Source organism: Cricetulus griseus, chromosome 7 (assembly GCF_003668045.3).
Source record: "Cricetulus griseus strain 17A/GY chromosome 7, alternate assembly CriGri-PICRH-1.0, whole genome shotgun sequence".
In the NCBI taxonomy this organism is placed as follows: Eukaryota; Metazoa; Chordata; class Mammalia; order Rodentia; family Cricetidae; genus Cricetulus; species Cricetulus griseus.
In genome coordinates this window covers 13,018,756-13,036,133 of record NC_048600.1, presented here as the reverse complement: position 1 = coordinate 13,036,133, position 17,378 = coordinate 13,018,756, and the positions used below count along the sequence as shown (strand labels likewise).

The following is a 17,378-nucleotide window of genomic DNA, read 5'->3' as shown; positions in this document are numbered from 1 at the left end:
TGCACTCCAGGGCAAAACCTTCAGGGTGAACATTCTAATAGTTATAATCTTGGGCCACTTCTTCAAGGTACGAATTACTGTACAACATTTCCAGCACCCCAAATTATGTGTGTGAATACTGTTTGGTGTAACACCCAAACACATTTTCAAGATGCGAATAATTCTGCACGTACTCCAAGACAAGAATCTCAGCCTGTAAATTCTATTGGATACAATCGTGGGCAACATTTACACGCTCCAAACCTTCAAGGTATGAAGTTTTCTGAGTTGAACCTAAGGACAGGACTTCAAAGAGAGATACCTATCGTAGTTAACCCAAGACAACACTTCCAGTATTTGAAGCCTGAATTAACTCCAGTGTCAAATATTACAGGTGTAGCACCTGTAGGATACAACCCTGGGCCACAGGTACAATGTGTGAATTTTTCTGAAGTGACTCTAGGATTAAAATCTCAACACACAAGTTCAATGACGCCTAGTTCAGGGTCACAGTTGGAAAACATGAAGTCCTTTGAGTTGACCCCTGCATCAGAATCTCAATGTCAAAAATCTGTTCTGTTGAGCTTTGGACCACCATTTCAAGGTGGGAAGTCATCTAACTTAGTGGAAGGGACAAAGTTTCAAGAGATCCCATTTTTGAAGAATCAACTTAGGTTAGGGCAGCAAACCTCACAACCCATGTTTGCTTCGAGGCCTCAGTCAAGTGGTGTGAAACCTGTGGGAGTTTTGTCAACATCACTTAGTGAAGATAGAATGTCTTCAGAGATGAGCAAACAGCCACTGCTTTGTACAAATCCTGTAAAACTGACCCCTGGCTTCAGTCTTCAGGATTTGAGAAGTAAGGAATTTTCACCAGACCCTTGTTTTCAAAACGTTAAATCTGTTCAGTCGAAGCCAGGGTCACAGTCTCAAAGTGTGAAATCTTCAGAGTTCACACCAGGCCACAGTTCTCAATGTGCTAAGTCTTCCTTTGCACCAAAACCATGTTTTCAAGATACAAAATCTATGCCGCTAAGGCTAGGATCCCAACAGCAAGGTATGAATTGCCAACAGATTCCTTTAGATAAGAAACCAATGGTATCAACACCAGAATCCACCAGGAAGTTCTTAGCAGGGCCAGCACTGACTAGTGTCAAATTTTCAAATTTGATTCCGGAATCACAACAATGTATGAAATCTACAGAATTTACATCAGAGCCGAAGTGGCAAAGTGTAAAACATGTGACATTGTCATCAGTGTCTCTGCCACAAGCTGGAAACTCTGTGTGGTTATCACCAAGGCCATTCCCTCAAAATGTGACATCTGGGAACCAAATTCCCCAAACAAGTAATCAAATCACAGAATCCCCTAAAGTGATATATAGACCAGGGCACCAGATGGTGGAGTATACAGAGATAAGCAGGAAGATAAGGCACCAAGTCCCTAAATTGGTGAATCATCAAGATATGGGATCTTCAGAAATGACAAAAGGGCTGGGACATAAAAGCACAGAAACTATAAAGAAATCTATGAGGTTGACCCCCAAACCAACAGATAAAGTAATAGACTCATTAGGGGTGCCTCAGCAGCTAGATCTTCCAGTACCAGCATTTGTTGATGTGACTCCAACACCAAGTGATCAAGATTCAAACTCCTCAGAACTGACCCCACCGAAAAGCTACCCAATCCCAGAAACTCTGGAGTTGCTTTCTTGTTCATTGCCTCAATTTAAAGACTTCAAGGAGTTACAGACAAAACAAGTCACAGGTTCTGATAGAATGACCCTCGAGTTCAAGAATCGTGTTGCTGAAATAATGAAGCAAATTTGTGAGGCAAGACAAGGGAAAGAATTTCTTAGAGTGACTTCAAAGCCAGTAAATAGAGAGACAGAATGTGCAGAAAAATTTCCAAGGCCATGTCCTCAAGACTTAGGACCTGTGGTGGTGAGCTCTGAAAAAAGATCCCAAAGGGAACAATCTGTAGTGTGTCCACCAAGGCCGTCAGGGGAGGAAGCAGGCAGAATACCAAAGCCCCAGTATGCAAACATGGAAAATGCAAGCATAACGCCAATAGAATCACTGGAAAAAATTATGAACTTTGTAACGATCAGTCCAAAGTCAGATCAAGTGACAGAATCTGCAAAGACACATCTTCATGGTCCTCTATCAGAGGCTCTCCCCAAAGTTTCTGAATCTGTGACAGTGATCCCTGGACCACCACTTCAAGTTATAAAGTCTGTGATGATACCGGAGCCTACCTCTCTAGTGTCAAAATGTGCTGATTCGACTCCCAAACTGCATGATGTGATATTTTCAGAATTTTCTCCAAGACTTTGGTTACAAAATGTGGAATCTAAGAAACTAATTGCAGAGCCAACACATCAAATTTTAGAAACAATAGACTCGTTAGGCTTTCAAGTTATAAAGACTATATTGGTCCCCAAACCACTGCTTCTGATTGTAAAATCTGAAGAACTGGCACCAGGACCAAGTCCTCAGGCTATAGAAACAATAGGAGTTGCCACAAGATCAAACATTAAAGTAAAAGATTGTTTGAGCTTGTTCCCAAGACCACATCTCCAAGACATGGTAAAACCTATGGAACTAACTCCAAGGGCAAATATTCAAGGGAATTCTGCAGAATTAATCTTACAGCAAACATCTTCACTTGAGGAACCTCCAGTATTAACTCAAAAGCAAAGGCTTCAGGCTGAAAAATTTCTAGGGTTCAAAACAGAATCTCCAAAAGATATGGATATTGAGGATTTGACTCAAGGACGTGTGTTGCAGAATAGAGACCCAGAAATGATAACATCAGAAAAATTGCAAGCAGAAAATTACTTCTCCAGGCTTATACACAGCCCTTCAATCCCATTCATTTCAAGCTCTGTCAAAACAACGGAATTAGCATCCCTTCAGGGTTCTGGGATGCCAGAAGTATCGAGAGCCTTGGCTATGAAGAACTTTGGTGTTGGCATTTTGCAGTCTCCAGAGTCCTATACAGACACTATTATGATACGATCATCAGCTCTTCCTTTGGTCCTTCCCCATGATAAGACAGGGAACACTGTAAGGACCCTATATCCTAAGATCTGGGAAATGGATGTCATATCTAAGGAAGGAGTTGAAAAGAAGCAAATGGGGGAATTTGGGGATTCACTCCAGAGCTACTCTCCATATCCACTGAGATTATTACCCTCGGAGTTTCAGGCAGGATTCGGAGCTCGAAGAAACCCTATCCGTTCTTTCCTGGGCAGACAACAGAATGTCTGGGAAAGTCATGTCTGTAGACAGCGACTGCCTAGAAAATATCTCTCCAATATGCTAATGCTGGGGAATGTTCTGGGGACCACTATGGAAAGGAAGCTTTGTTCTCCACAGTTTTTAACAGAAGGAACCACTATGGATATTGGCCTAACTATTCAGAATTTATTTGGGGTTCCAGCTGAACTGATGGAATTTTCCCAAAGCCTAGTAGAGAGGGGTCCAAGGACAATTTCTCAGACTTCAGTGTTCAAAAACTATATTCAGAGACATATTTTATGCCATGGTAATGAGAAAAGAATGCCCTTAAAGATGTGGACACGTGGATCCACATCTTCCATAATACAGCAATACTCTGGTACTAGACTGGGAATAAAGAAAACAAACTCAAAACTCAGTGACATATTTCAGGAAGTCACTCAGCAAGTGTCTGCCTCATGTCCAGGAGCCCAGTTTCCTGCCTTATCGAAGTCAGAGTCTCCTCTCGGGATACTTTACAAAAGGGAAGATCCTGTTTCCAGGGAGCAGAGTAAAAACTCACAGATCGGTTCACCGACAAGGACTTTTGAGTCTCACCACTCCCTTAAGGCAAATTATCTTTCTCAGGCCAAGACGGGTATCTCAGAACAGCTCCACCTGCTAAAAGATCTACAGCTAAAAATAGCAGCAAAACTCTTAAGGAGTCAAATACCCCACAATGTCCCTCCACCTCTAGCGTCAGGTCTTGTCCTGAAATATCCAATCTGCTTGCAGTGTGGCCGGTGTTCAGGATTTAATTGCTGTCATAAGTTACAGTCGGCTTTTGGGCCCTATCTTCTCATCTACCCACAGATCCACCTTTTGAGCACCCCTGAAGGCCACGGTGAGATTCGATTGCATCTTGGTTTTAGATTGCGAACTGGGAAAAGACCTCAAGTCTCAAAGTATCGTGGAAGAAACAGAGCAGATACGTGGAAGAGTACTGCACCACCATCACGAAGGAAAGCTAAAGTCTATACTCCAGCTTCCAAGAGTCCAACTTCTACAAGAGATTTCCAGTCCAGATCTCCTCAGTCCCCGACTTCTGTACAGGTTCACGTTAGACAAAAACAATGGGGCAGCCGTGGTGTGGTAGGAAAGACAGAAGCCAAAGACTCGGGATACTACGAATTCTGTCAGGTCCACTCCTTATCAGAGAGTGGTTTTGAAAGTAACCAAGACGAAAAGTGGGTTACATCAAGCCTCAGAAAGACCTCTGACTTAAAATATCCAGTGAAGAAAATCACCCAGGGACTTAAAACACAAAACAGAAAGCTCTTCAAAACCAGTAGAACCTTAGAAGAGAGTCCTTCAGGAACACTGACTGATCCATCAAGAAGCAAGAGTATTGAAACTTCTCCAACAAGCACTACTTCTTCCAAGAGACCATCTAAGAAATCCTCCCAGCCCAAGTTCATCCAGCTGCTTTTTCAGGGCCTAAGGCAGGCATTCCAAACAGCACATAGAATGTTGGCTATTACTGGACGGAAGTCTGAGGACAGGACAAGATCAGACCATTTGTGGTCAAGCAAAAACCTGCACTCCAAACAAAAAGCCAAGGATTATTGCTTAACAGAAGATGATAAAGGAGCCAGCACACCAGTTGTCAAGCCAAGGTCAACAGGTTCGACCCCTAAGCAAGAGGACAGATTGCAGGAAACTCATGACCAATGTAGACAAGCTCAACGGCCCAAACAAGCAAGCTCTTCCCATCCCAAACCTTCGCAATTGCAGAAGACCATGGTTTCTGAAAGAGATGCCATTGTCCAAGCTTCTTCAATCACAGAATCTTTAAGAATACTTGAAAATGTCAACGGCAAAACAAAGAACTATAGTGCTGAAATCTGTGGTCTGGAGTCTAATGTAGGGACCAAATTTCTGGCTGAGGAGAGTGTTGCACCTGACTCCCTTTTGACGAGTACCCTGCAGAGTCAATTTAAAGACACACACTCAAAGAAGAAAGAACAATATGGCTTCTTCCGGGAGAGGGCCCTACCTAGTAAGCCTTCTGAAAGGACCTATCACAGCCTCTCAGAGAAAACTCATCATCGAAGTGTCTCTGAGAGAAGACATTGCAGTCCTTCTCAGAAAAAGCACAGCAGTCCCTCTGACAGGACCCTTAGAAGTCTCTCTGAGAGGAGTCATCGCAGTCCCTCCCAGAGGAAGGATCGTAGTCCCTTTGTAAGAACCCCTCAAAGTTTCTCGGACAGGAGCCATCACAATTTCTTTAAGAGGAAAGGTCGAAGTCCCTTAGGGAGGAGCCGAAGCCCCTCAGGGAGGAGCCGATCTAATCTTCCTGGGAGAAGGCCAGCGAGGAGCTCTCGAAGTCCTCGGGAGAGAAGAGTTCACACTCCCTCCCCAAAGGGTAGACTCAGTCTTTCTGGGAGGAGCCAACACAGGCCCTCCTCTCAGAGAGGCCGCAGTCCCTCAAAGAGGAGCCAGCTCAGTCCCATCCAGAGGACTCGGGGCAGTCCTTCAGAAAGGAGCCATGGCAGTCTCTCTGAGCGAAGCCCTTCCAGTCCCTTTGTTAGGAAAAGACATATCTCTTCTGGAAGAGTCTACTACAGTCACTCTAAGTCCAGGCCACACAGACGCCGCCACCGCAGTCATACTGAGAGAACTCACTACAGTCCCTCTGAGAGCAGAAACAATCATCACTCAGAAAGGACCCGCCAGCACGGTCAAAGTGACAGACCCCGTCACCGTCACAGGGAGAGGCTCAAGCTCAGTTCCTCCAAGGAGAGGATCACATATAGCTTGTCTAAAGAGTTCAAGACTTATTTAGGTATGTCTCCTGGGGACTACACCCAAAGCCCCCGAAACTGGACAAGTTTGGAGGCATGAAGTTAATAGATAAGGAGAGATCTGCCCCTATCAGTTAACATCTTGCAAATCTTCACCTAGCTGCCCCTTCCTGCTCAGCCACTGCCTGCACCCTCAGCAACGGAAGAGCTATCAGGGAGGGGAGTGAGAAAGGGTCTGTAATTTAACATCAATAAAGGGGCAATGGTTGAACTCTATTCGCAGCAGTAAGGTCACTTGTGGGGTGGGTGGGAACTCGGGTTGGGGCTCCCGAGGACCCCTTGAAGACTTCAGACTCCGCCCCCTTGCTCCAGCCCTCCCGCCCCGACGCCTCCCTCGTCCCTGCTCGCCGTGGGGGCGGGATCTCAAAAGAAGCCGCAGCCGAAGCTGCGTGGTCACGTGACGCTTTCCCCGCCGCAGCCCCCTCGGAAGCTGCTAGGCGGAAGTAGATGTTCAGAACAGGGCTAGTCGCCGCCGAGACCACATCCGGGAGAGGCGAGGAGAGCGGAAGTGGCGTTGGTCTGGCCGGAGCCCTTGGGTGAAATTGTTAGGCGTGGAGGGGGAGTGATGTCTTCCAGACTCGGTGCAGTCACCGCCGTGAGTTCCTTGGTGTGACCATTATACTTTAGAGATAGAACTGTCGAGCCGAGAACACGCGGTCCCTTGCTTTTGTCCCGTACTCAGAGTTGGTTTTATCAGAGCCCATCGTAGGCCCCACCCTTTTATATCAGATGCACTTGCCCCCTTTTCTTTCCCATTTTTATTTTTGCCTGTTCCCCCATATCCTCGGACTCAGTTCCTCGACAGATTGTAATTAGTTTATTATTCCTTCAGCATCCCCAGTGTCTTCCGTTTCCTTTATCTTTTTTTTTTTTCATCTCCCTTTTCGAGCCTCCATCTAGGATAGGGCTTTGAAAATGGGCAGAGATGAAAGCTCCGGTATTGTCAACCCGCATTTACATTGTAGAAAAATAGGATGGCACACGCTTCCTAAAAAGTGTCACCTTCGTTCCATTGAAGTAGTTGCCCGCGAGAGCTTCACATGTGGGCACGAGGGGGGCTCATCTCTTTGTGGATGAAATGCAAAGGTCCCTAGCACTCACCCGTGTGCTTGTGATTTGCTAGACCCCGGGACCCACACCCTTTAAGCAGCAGAGGAGCACCAGGATCGTGGGAGCTAAGAAGTAAGTGAGGTTTTCGGAGGACATTTTTGAAATTGTGTAGACAGTGCTGATAAAGATGTTCTGTACACTGTGGAGCATCATAGCCACCAGCCGGGTATGGATTGGGGGCACTTGAGATGTGGCTAGTGCAAATGAAGAACTGAATTATAAGTTTTATTTCATTTTAATTGACTTAAATTTCAGTAGCCATCTGTAGCTAATGGCTACTGGATTGGACAGTGCAGGTATAATCCTAGATCGGGGAAGGAAAACCTAGCTTGCAATAAAAATGCACATTATAATAAAAAACAGTATGTGATTCAACTAGTGGTAGTCCTGCATCCCCCCCCCCCGCCCCATCAAATATGTGCTTATAATTAATTTGATGAACTTAGGGAGGAAAATAAAAATAGCTGTAAGGAACCTTTATATTTTTCAAGCTACTTAGTTGTGACACTGATTATTATTTTGTGTAATGAATGTGCTGAGTTTTTCCATGGCTAATCCAAAAGAAAAGATTACTATTAACTTGGACCTTCCTGGTGAATACATTCATTTAGAAAACATTATTTAATGTCGGCTCTGTCCCAGCTGTGTGGTAGGTTGGGCATACAGGCTTGGGAATCAGAACGAGATAGGTAAGCATAGCAACACAGACAAGTGCAATAGGAAAAATGTATTTTTTGAGGTGGGGTAAGCATAGCAACACAGTCCAGTGTAATAAGAAATATGTATTTTTTAAGGTAGGTTCTCACTATCTGGAAACTCACTATGAAGCCTAGGCTAGCTTATAACTTGCAGTCCTCCTGTGTCTGCCTCCTGAATGCTGGAATTACATGCCTGTGCCACCACACACTGTTTTTTGATTGAGACAGGGTGTCGTTCTATGGCTTAGGCTGATCAGAATTGACTATGTAGCCCAGACTGAACTTGAACTTTTGCATTCTTCTGCCCTGGAATTACAAACATGAGCTACTAAATGCACTGCTAGTAAATATTTTTATAATGGAATTTAACACTCTGCTTTTGGGAAGCAGAGTGGTGATTTTAGTATTTCCAGAATATGCCATTCATAGATAGAGGCTTGAAAATCAAAGAATAATGCAGTTAGCTAGCTAGGAGGCGCAACCCTCTGGTCCCAAGAGAGCAGCATTTGAACACGTAAAAGAAATTAATACCATTTCTGTATCTTTGGCTTGAAAGATGGTGGAGAGTATTATAGGGACATCCTTTAGAGAAATTAGCAGGAGCCAGGTCATGAGGGCATTATGGCATGCTGAGGTGTTGGAATTGTAATTTCCCTGGAGGGAAAGGTCACTTTTGAAGAGATGAATTGAAAGGTGAGTAGAGACTGGTACGAGACAATTGCAATAACCTAAGAAAGAAAATGAAACATGGCTCATGATAGTAACTGTATTACAGATATATCTGATGGCTGGAGGTGAGAGGTGAGAGGGAGGAACATAGCCTGTCTACAGGTTTCTGTCTTTGGCAACAGTTGGAATTTTGGATTCATAAACCAAACTGGGAATTTTGAACAAGAGGAATGGATTTGGGCTTCATTTGAAGAGTTGATCTAAAATACAGACTTGAGAGTTAACTTCTGTGAAAAGTAATTGGAAATATGTTACTTTCCTCCACAAGCTGAGTGTATTCATAATCACACAGGAATTATGATAAAGACAGTGTTTCTTAGTGTGTACATTGGCTTCCCTGGAGAAGATTGTTAAACAATATGAAGGCAAACGGGTTGCCTGTCTCCTAACCAGGATTTGACTCATTGAGAGTACTTAAAAAATGCTTTAGATTTGTTTGTGTGTTTATTGTTTTGCTCACATGGGTGTCTGTGCACAGACATAGGTCAGAAGAGGCCATCGAATCTCCTGGAACTGGAGTTATGGATGATTGTGAATCACCTTGTGGGTGCTGGGAGTCACGTCTAGGTCCTCTGCAGGAACACCAAGTACTCTTAAGCACTGAGCCATGTCTCCAACTCCAGGAATACTCAGTATTAATCTTCTTTCTGAGAGATGGCAAAGTTTGGGAGCTGATGGTCTGAAGTGAGACCCACAAAGAGAATGAAACCTGGGGAATACCAGTCTTTAAAGATAGATAAACTAGGAAAAGACTACAAAGGACGCTGAGATGAACCAAATGCTTTTTAAAATGAAATCTAAATATTTGTGCCTAAAAGAACAAGCTAGAGGTTCTTAAAAATGCTTGATCCAAACGAGTTGAAAATAGGCTAACTTTGTCATTTGTGTGATTAGAAGCTGAGACTTTGCTATAAGTTATAAAGTCATTAATCATGAAAGACATTGCATCATAAGAGCATTTTCTTGTTACAGTGTTGTTGTTTGTGAAGGTTTGAGATAGTATCATTTTTAATAAATAAAACTGCTTTGGGTTGATAGACAGCACAAAATATTTGATGTTTCTCAAGTCTTTTAAAAACAAGATAGTAACCTAGGAGAGAGTGTCTTAACCATGGTGACTTCATCTGCTGCATATTAATTGTGCTGATCCTGTAAACTATTGATTTTCACCCATGCTTACACTTATTCATGAGATAGAAGATGGAGGTTTCTAGATCCTCTGTTGACAGTAAAAAAATTCTCCACAAGACTTTTCTAATGGGAATCACATAGGATTTATCTTTTAATGACCTATTGATGGTGTGCAGTCTTTATTAGAGAATAGAGATTGCTCCTGTTGTTTGCTGAGTTTCACTCCTAGAGGTCTGTCGATTCCTGTTATTAAGGTATAATTGACATACAGTAGATGCATTTGCTTCATGTGTACACTGTGTTCCATTTTGATATGAGAACGACTCTATAAAACTGTAATCACTATGACAGACTTTCTATCTCCCATTTTTTTTAAATTTAATTTAAGTTTATGTGTATGAGTGTTTTGCTTGCTTGTATGTCTGTACCATGTGTGTGCCTGGTGCCTGCCAAGGCCAGAAGAGGGTATCAGATCCCTGGAACTGGAGTTACAGACCGATGTGAGATGCCACATGGTGAAGGAATTGAAACTGGGTCCTCTGCAAGAGCAGCCACTGTTCTAACTGCTAAGACACCTCCCCAGTCCTTCCAAAGTTTTTTTTGTTTTGTTTTTTTTTTTTTTTTTTTTTTCTTTATTCGAGACATGGTTTTTCTGTGTAGCCCTGGCTGTCCTGGAACTCGCTTCGTAGACTAGGCTGGCCTCAAACTCACAGAGATCCTCCTCTGCTTCCTCAGTGTTGGGATTAAAGGCGTACGCCACCACTGCCTGGCTTTTTTTTTTTCTTTAAAGATTTATTTTTATTATTTTAAATTATGTGAATGCATTTGTATCTGTGTGGGTGTTATGTATGTGAGTGTTGTGTCCACAGAGGCCAGAGGGGTTGGATGATTTGGATCTGGAGTTACAGGCAGTTGTGAGCCTCCCAGTTTGTGTGCTGGGAACTGAACTTGGGTCCTCTAGAAGAGCAACAAATGCTCTTAACTGCTGAGCCATCTTTCCAGCCCCTCCCAAAAGTTTGTGGTGTCCTTTTGTAGTCTATTTCTCTCTCCACTCCTGTCCCTAGGCTGGTAGCTCTCAATTGTGGGTTGTGACCCTTTTGGAGGTCACATACCAACTATCCTACATATCATATTTACACTATGATTCATAACAGTAGCAAAATTATAGTTAGGAAGTAGCAACGAAATAATTTTATGGTCAGGGCGTCACCCCAACATGAGGAACTGTGTTAAAGGTCACAGCATTAGGAAGGTTGAGAACCACTGCTCTAGACACTAATAACTAATTGTACAGTGGCTTTCATGTTCTACATTTTTACATAAGTCACATCTCACTCACCTCATCTTTAAAAAATGCTATATCTTTGCAAGAGCAATAATTTTGAGTTGTAAATAGTTATTCTTGCCAAGTAGAATTCCACTACAGGTACATCACAATTTGTGTAGCCGTCTACCTTTATGGAAATTTGGGTTGTTGGGTTATTTTTCATTTGGAGAATTACACTAAAGTTGTATGAGATTCCTGTGTCAATCTTGTGTAGACAAGTATTTTCATTTCACTTGGTAAATGCCTAAAATAGCATTTACCGTCTATGTTGATTGGGTCATATGACACTTTTGTGTTTATTTTTTATTTAAAAAGTATTTTCATTACTGAGAGTATGATAAATATGGTTGATATAACATGTTAATTGGTTTAATTTAGCCATGCCATTGTGAACATACTGTATTATGTATCATAATTGTGCATGACTTTATTTATGAGCTAAATAAATGAATGAAAAAATCATTGTACTGGAGAGGGTGGGGTAAGGGGGTACACCTCAGCTAATAAACATGACATCTTATTTTAAAAAAAGCATTTTCATACCATATGTTTTGATCATATTCTTTCCCTCCCTGGATCCTTCCCACTTCCATACCCATCCAATTTCAGGTTCTTTCTTTCTCTTCCCCTCTCTAAAAACAAAATAGGAAAATAGGAAAAAACAACAAAAAGAATACTACCTGACTTCCAAATTAGTGTGTATGTATATGAGTATGTGAGTATATGTATGTGTATATATGTATATGTATATATATTAACCTTTGCTAATATAATAGGTGCATAGAGATGCACCTGGGGTTAACTTTTCTTTTATTGTAAGTAACACCTAGCATCTTGTTCAGTTTGTTTATTGACCACTTTTATCTTTTTTCTGTAAAGAATTCATTTGTGGAGCTGGAGAGATGGCTCAGTGGTTAAGAACACTGGCTGCTCTTCCAGAGGACCTGAGTTCAACTCCCAGCACCCACAAGGCAGCTCACAACTGTCTGTGACTCCTGTTCCAGGGGTTCCAGTTCTCACATGCAGACATACTTGCAGGCAAAACACCGATGCCTTTTTAAAATTAACTTTTGGACTACAAAATTTGTTTTAACGATTTATTTCTTTATTATGTAAACAGTGCTCTGTCTGCATGTGTGCCTGCTCATTATAGATGGTTGTGAGCCACCATGTGGTTGCTAGGGATTTAATTTAGGACCTCTGGAAGAGCAGCCAGGGCTCTTAACCTCTGAGCCATCTTTCCAGCCCCCAAAATTTGTTTTTTAAATAAAATAAAATAAGATAAAAAGTAAAAACCAAAACATTGGAATGGGACAAAACAAGGAGGAAAAGAGCTCAGGAGAAGGCACAAGATACAGACACATTTGTTCCCACACTCAGGAATCCATAAAACACTAAACCGGAAGCCATAATATACACACAGAGGACCTGGTATAGACTCCTGCAGGTCCTGAGCATGCTGCCTCAGTCTGTGTGAGTTCATATGTTAGTGGGCCTTTTTTTCTTAGTGTTCATCATCCCCTCCGACTTTTATACTTTCTCTGCCTCCTCTTCCTCAAGGTTCCCTGAGCTCTGAAAGGAGGGATTTGATGGAGACATCTTCTTTAGGGATGAGTGTTCCAAGGTGTCTCTCTCTCTCTCTGCAAAATGTCTGGCTGTGGGTTTCTATGTTTGCTCCCATCTGCTGCAGGGGGAAGCTTCTCTGATGATGGCTAAGCAAGACACTGATCTATGAATGTAGCTGAATGTCATGAGCTTTTATTGCTTTTTCTCTTTCTTTCTTTCTTCCTCCCTCCCTCCCTCCCTCCTTCCCTCCCTCCCTCCCCTCCCCCCTCCCCCTCCCCTCTCTTTTCTTTTTTTTTTAGAACAGGAGTATTCGGTTTTACCCTACGTCCCTAGGATATTTAGTCTCAGGTTCTTGCTTACCTAAGCAGTGTTGGATATGGACTCCATCTTGTGGAGTAGGCCTTAAATCAAATCAGATACTGGTTGGTTACTCCCACAAACTTTGTGCCACCATTGTAGTACTAGCATATCTCACAGGTAGCACCTATTGTCAATCAAAGGGTTTTTTAACTGTGTTGGTGTTTGTGTTTTTCTTTTGATAGTGTGCAGAGTACCTTTCTATACCAAAGATGCTAGAACATAGGAGTGAAGGCTCTGTGTAGGCACCAGCTCTACTTTTCTGTGTTTAATAAATTGTTGAGGTGTTGTCTTCAGGAATGGGGCCTTGTTTTCAGTTTGTGGAGAGTAACCTATAGTCTTGGCAACAGCCTAGGTTTTTTGGGGGATTCCCATGGGATCCCTTTAGCCAATAACTCAGTCATGTGACTGGAAGCTTCATTTGATGACAGATGGCCAGTTGGGACTCTGTCTCCCCTATTATTTTGCAATTTCAGTTAGATCACCTTCATTTATGTATACATTTTAGGAAGCTTCTACTCTATTGCATTTTCATACCATCCCTCAAATCGCTCTTAATATTAACTGTCTCTCCCTGTATTTCCTCCCTGGTTCTCTTCCCTCCTCTCCCATTTGATCCTCCCATTCTAGCTCTTTGCCCTCATCCATCCATCCTTCCTTCCTTCCTTCCGTCCTTCCTTCCTTCTTTCCATCCATCTATCCATCCATAACTATTCTGTTTCACTAAACGAGATCTATCCCCTCTAGCCCCTTACTCAATACCTAACCTCTGTGGTTCTATGGTTGCTTAATGGCTAATATTCACATATAAATGAATACATACCATATTTCTCTTTCTGGGTCTGGGATACCTCACTCAGGATGACATTTTTCTAATTCCATTCATTTACCTGTGAATCTCGTGATTTCATTTTTTAATGGCTGAGTGATAGTCCATTGTGTAACTGTACCATTCTTTATTCTTCTGTTGAGTGAAATCTAGGTTGTTTCCCATTTCTGACTATTGTGACTAGAGCAACAATGAACATGATTGAGCAAGTGTCTCTGAAATAGCATGAAGCATCCTTTGTGTGTTTGCCCAGGAGCGGTATAACTGAATCTTGAGGTAGATTGATTCCTATCATCCTGGGTTACTGTCACGCTGATTTCCATAGTGGCTGTACAAGTTTGCACTTCCACCATCCATGGATGAGTGTTCCTTACTCCACATCCTCCCAGCATGACCTGTCATTTGTTTTATTGATCTTAGCCATTCTGACCAGTGTAAGACGGAGTCTTTTGACATGTATTTCCCTAATGACTAAGGATATGGAACATTTCTTTAAATGTTTCTCAGCTATTTGAGTTCCTCTTTTGAGAATTCCCTGTTTAGATCTGTTCCCCATTTTTAAATTTGATTATTTCGTTTTTTTGATATCTGGTTTCTTGAGTTCTTTATATATTTTGGTTATTAGCCCTCTAACAGATCTGTTGTTTGTAAAAAAAAAAAAAAAAAAAAAAATCCCATTCTTTAGGTTGCTGCTTTGTCCAAATGACAGTGTCTTTTGCTGTTCCAAATGACAGTTTCCTTTGCTGTGCTGAAGCTTTTCAGTTTTTTGAGGTCCCATTTATTAATTGTTGTTCTTAGTGCCCGCACTATTGGTGTTCTATTCAGGAAGTTGTCTTCTGTGCCAATTAGTTCAAGGCTATTCCCCATTTTCTCTTCTATTAGGTTTAGTGTACCTGGTTTTATGTTGAAGTCTTTGATCCATTTGGAGTTGTTTTGTGCAGGTTGATATGGAATCTATTTGGATTTTTCTACATGCAGTCATCCAGTTTGACAAGCACTATTTATTGAAGATGTTGTCTTTTTTCCAATGTGTATTTATGGCTTCTTTATCAAAAATCAGGTGTCCATAGGCGTGTGGATTTGTGTTTGGGTCTTCAGTTAGAACCCATTAATCTCATGTCTGTGTTTGTTATCATGTTGTTTTTTTTTTTACTATAGCTCTGTAGACTTGAAATTAGGGATGGTGATACCTCCAGCAGTTCTCTTATTATTCAGGATTGTTTTACTGTCCGTGTATGTGTGTGTGTTTCCATATGAAGATGAAAATTGTCCTTCTAAGATCTGTGAAGAATTGTATTAGGATTTTGAATCTGTAGATTGCTTTTGGTAGGATGGCCATTTTTACTTTGTTAATCCTACTGATCCATGAACATGGGAGATCTTTCCATCTTCTAATATCCTCTTTAATGTCTTAAAATTTTTATCATGCAAGTCTTTCACCTGTTTGGCTAGAGTTACCCCAAGATATTTTATATTATTTGAGGCTATTGTGAAAGGTGTTATTTCCCTGATTTCTTTCTCAGTCTGTTAGTTATATATCGGGGGACTACTGATTTTGTGATTTAATTTTGTGTCTAGCTACTGTGCTGAAAGTGTTCATCAGCTGTAGGAGGTTCCCAGTTGGATTTTTAGGGTCACTAATGTATACTATCATCTGCAAATAAAAATACTTTGACTTCTTCCTTTTCAATTTACATCTCCTTGATCTCTTTCAGTTGTCTTATTGCTCTAGCTAAGACTTTGAGTACTATATTGAATAAGTGTGGAGAGAGTGGATAATCTTGTCTTGTTCCTGATTTTAGTGAAATTGCTTTGAGTTTCTGTTCATTTAAGTTGATGTGGCTCTAGGGTTGTTGTAAACTGCCTTTGTTGTGCTGAGACATGCCTCTTGTATCCCTGATCTCTCCAGGACTTTTATCATGAAAGGTGTTATATTTTGTGAAAGACCTTTTTCTGCATTTAATGAGATGATCATGTGGGTTTTGTCTTTGATTTTGTTTATATGGTGGATTACATTTATTAATTTATGCATGTTGAACCATCCCTTCATCTGTGGGATGAAGCCTACTTGATCATTGTGAATGATCTTTTTGATGTATTCTTCAATTCTGTTAGCAGGTATTTTATTGAATATTTTTGCATCGTGTTCATAAGGGGAATTGGTCTGTAATTCTCTTTGTTGGGTCTTTATGTGGTTTGGGTATCAGGGAAACTGTGGCTTCATAAAATGAATTGGGCTATGTTCCTTCTGTTTCTATTTTGGAATAATTTGAGGAGTATGAAATCTTCTTTGAAAGTCTGGTAGAATTCTGCACTAACACCATCAGGCCCTGGGCTCCTTCTGGCTGGGGGAGTCTTTTAATTATTGCTTCTATTTCATTAGGGGTTATAGGTCTATTTAAATTGCTTATCTGACCTTGATTTAACATTGGTAAGTGGCAAGTATTGAGAAAATTATCCATTTCTTTTAGGTTTTCTAATTTGGTGGAGTACAGGCTTTTAAAGTATGTCCATATGATTCTCTGGATTTCCTCAGTGTCTATTGTTATGTCCCTCTTTCCATTTCTAATTTTGTTAATTTGGATATTCTCTCTCTGCCTTTTTTCTGCTGATTTTCTCAAAGGACCAACTCTTTGTTTCATTGATTCTTTGTATTGTTTTTGTTTCTATTTTATTGATTTCAGCCCTGAGTTCGATTATTTCTTATTGTCTGCTCCTTTTGGATGTGATTTCTTCTTTTTGTCCTAGAGCTTTCAGGCTTGCTGTTGAGTTACTAGTAAGAGATTTCTACTTTTTTTTTTAAACTTTATCTAGGGAGTTAGTGCTATAACATTATCTTTTAGAACTGCCTTCATTGTGCACCATAAATTTGGGTATGTTGTGTGTTCATTTTCATTTTTCTTGTGTTCTAGAAAGTTCTTCATTTTGTTTGTTTTTTGTTCTGGGGGATTTGTTTTTTGAGACAGGGTTTCTCTGTGTAGCTTTGGAGTCTGTTCTGAAACTCACTCTGTAGACTAGGCTGGCCTCAAACTCACAGAAATCTACCTGCCTCTGGTCCAGTGTGCTGGGACTAAGGGTGTGCGAAAGTTTTTTCTTAATTTCCGTCTTGATCCATTTTGCATTCAGTAGTGAGTTGTTCAGTTTCCATGAATTTGTAAGCTCCTTTCTTCCTTTTTTTTTTCATTTTCTTTCTTTCTTTTTTTTTTTTTTGCTTTTTGAGACAGGGTTTCTCTGTGTAGCTTTGTAGACCAGGCTGGCCTTGAACTCAAAGAGAGCTGCTTGCCTCTGCCTTCTGCATGCTGGGATTAAAGGGGTACGCCAGGCCGGGCGGTGGTGGCGCACGCCTTTAATCCCAGCACTCGGGAGGCAGAGGCAGGCGGATCTCTGTGAGTTCGAGACCAGCCTGGTCTACAAGAGCTAGTTCCAGGACAGCCTCCAAAGCTACAGAGAAACCCTGTCTCGAAAAACCAAAAAATAAATAAAAAATAAAGGGGTACGCCACCACCTACTGGCCAGTTTGTAAGCTTTCTGTTGTTTCGGTTGCTATACCGCTTTACTCTGTGGTG

General features: G+C 41.5%; 2 protein-coding genes across 7 annotated transcripts in view; both read left to right on the top strand.

Annotated features, from left to right (window-relative positions):
- Positions 1-1,005: 1,005 nt before the first annotated feature.
- CUNH2orf16 (chromosome unknown C2orf16 homolog) lies at positions 1,006-6,512 on the top strand. Its single transcript, XM_027424385.2, has 2 exons — positions 1,006-5,787; positions 6,378-6,512. Exons 1-2 carry the CDS (start codon positions 1,006-1,008, stop codon positions 6,510-6,512), a joined length of 4,917 nt encoding a protein of 1,638 aa, XP_027280186.2.
- Positions 6,505-17,378, top strand: part of Znf512 (zinc finger protein 512) — a 37,052-nt gene continuing 26,178 nt past the window's right edge. For 3 of the 6 annotated variants that reach the window (XM_027424436.2, XM_027424437.2, XM_027424438.2), the window contains exons 1-2: positions 6,505-6,660; positions 7,189-7,247. In XM_027424436.2, coding sequence (XP_027280237.1) covers positions 6,631-6,660; positions 7,189-7,247 — 89 coding nt within the window. In that variant the 5' untranslated portion in view covers positions 6,505-6,630. Of the gene's footprint in view, positions 6,661-7,188; positions 7,248-8,429; positions 8,567-17,378 lie in introns of those variants that run through there. The other 3 variants (XM_027424440.2, XM_027424441.2, XM_027424442.2) reach the window with 3 other exon arrangements.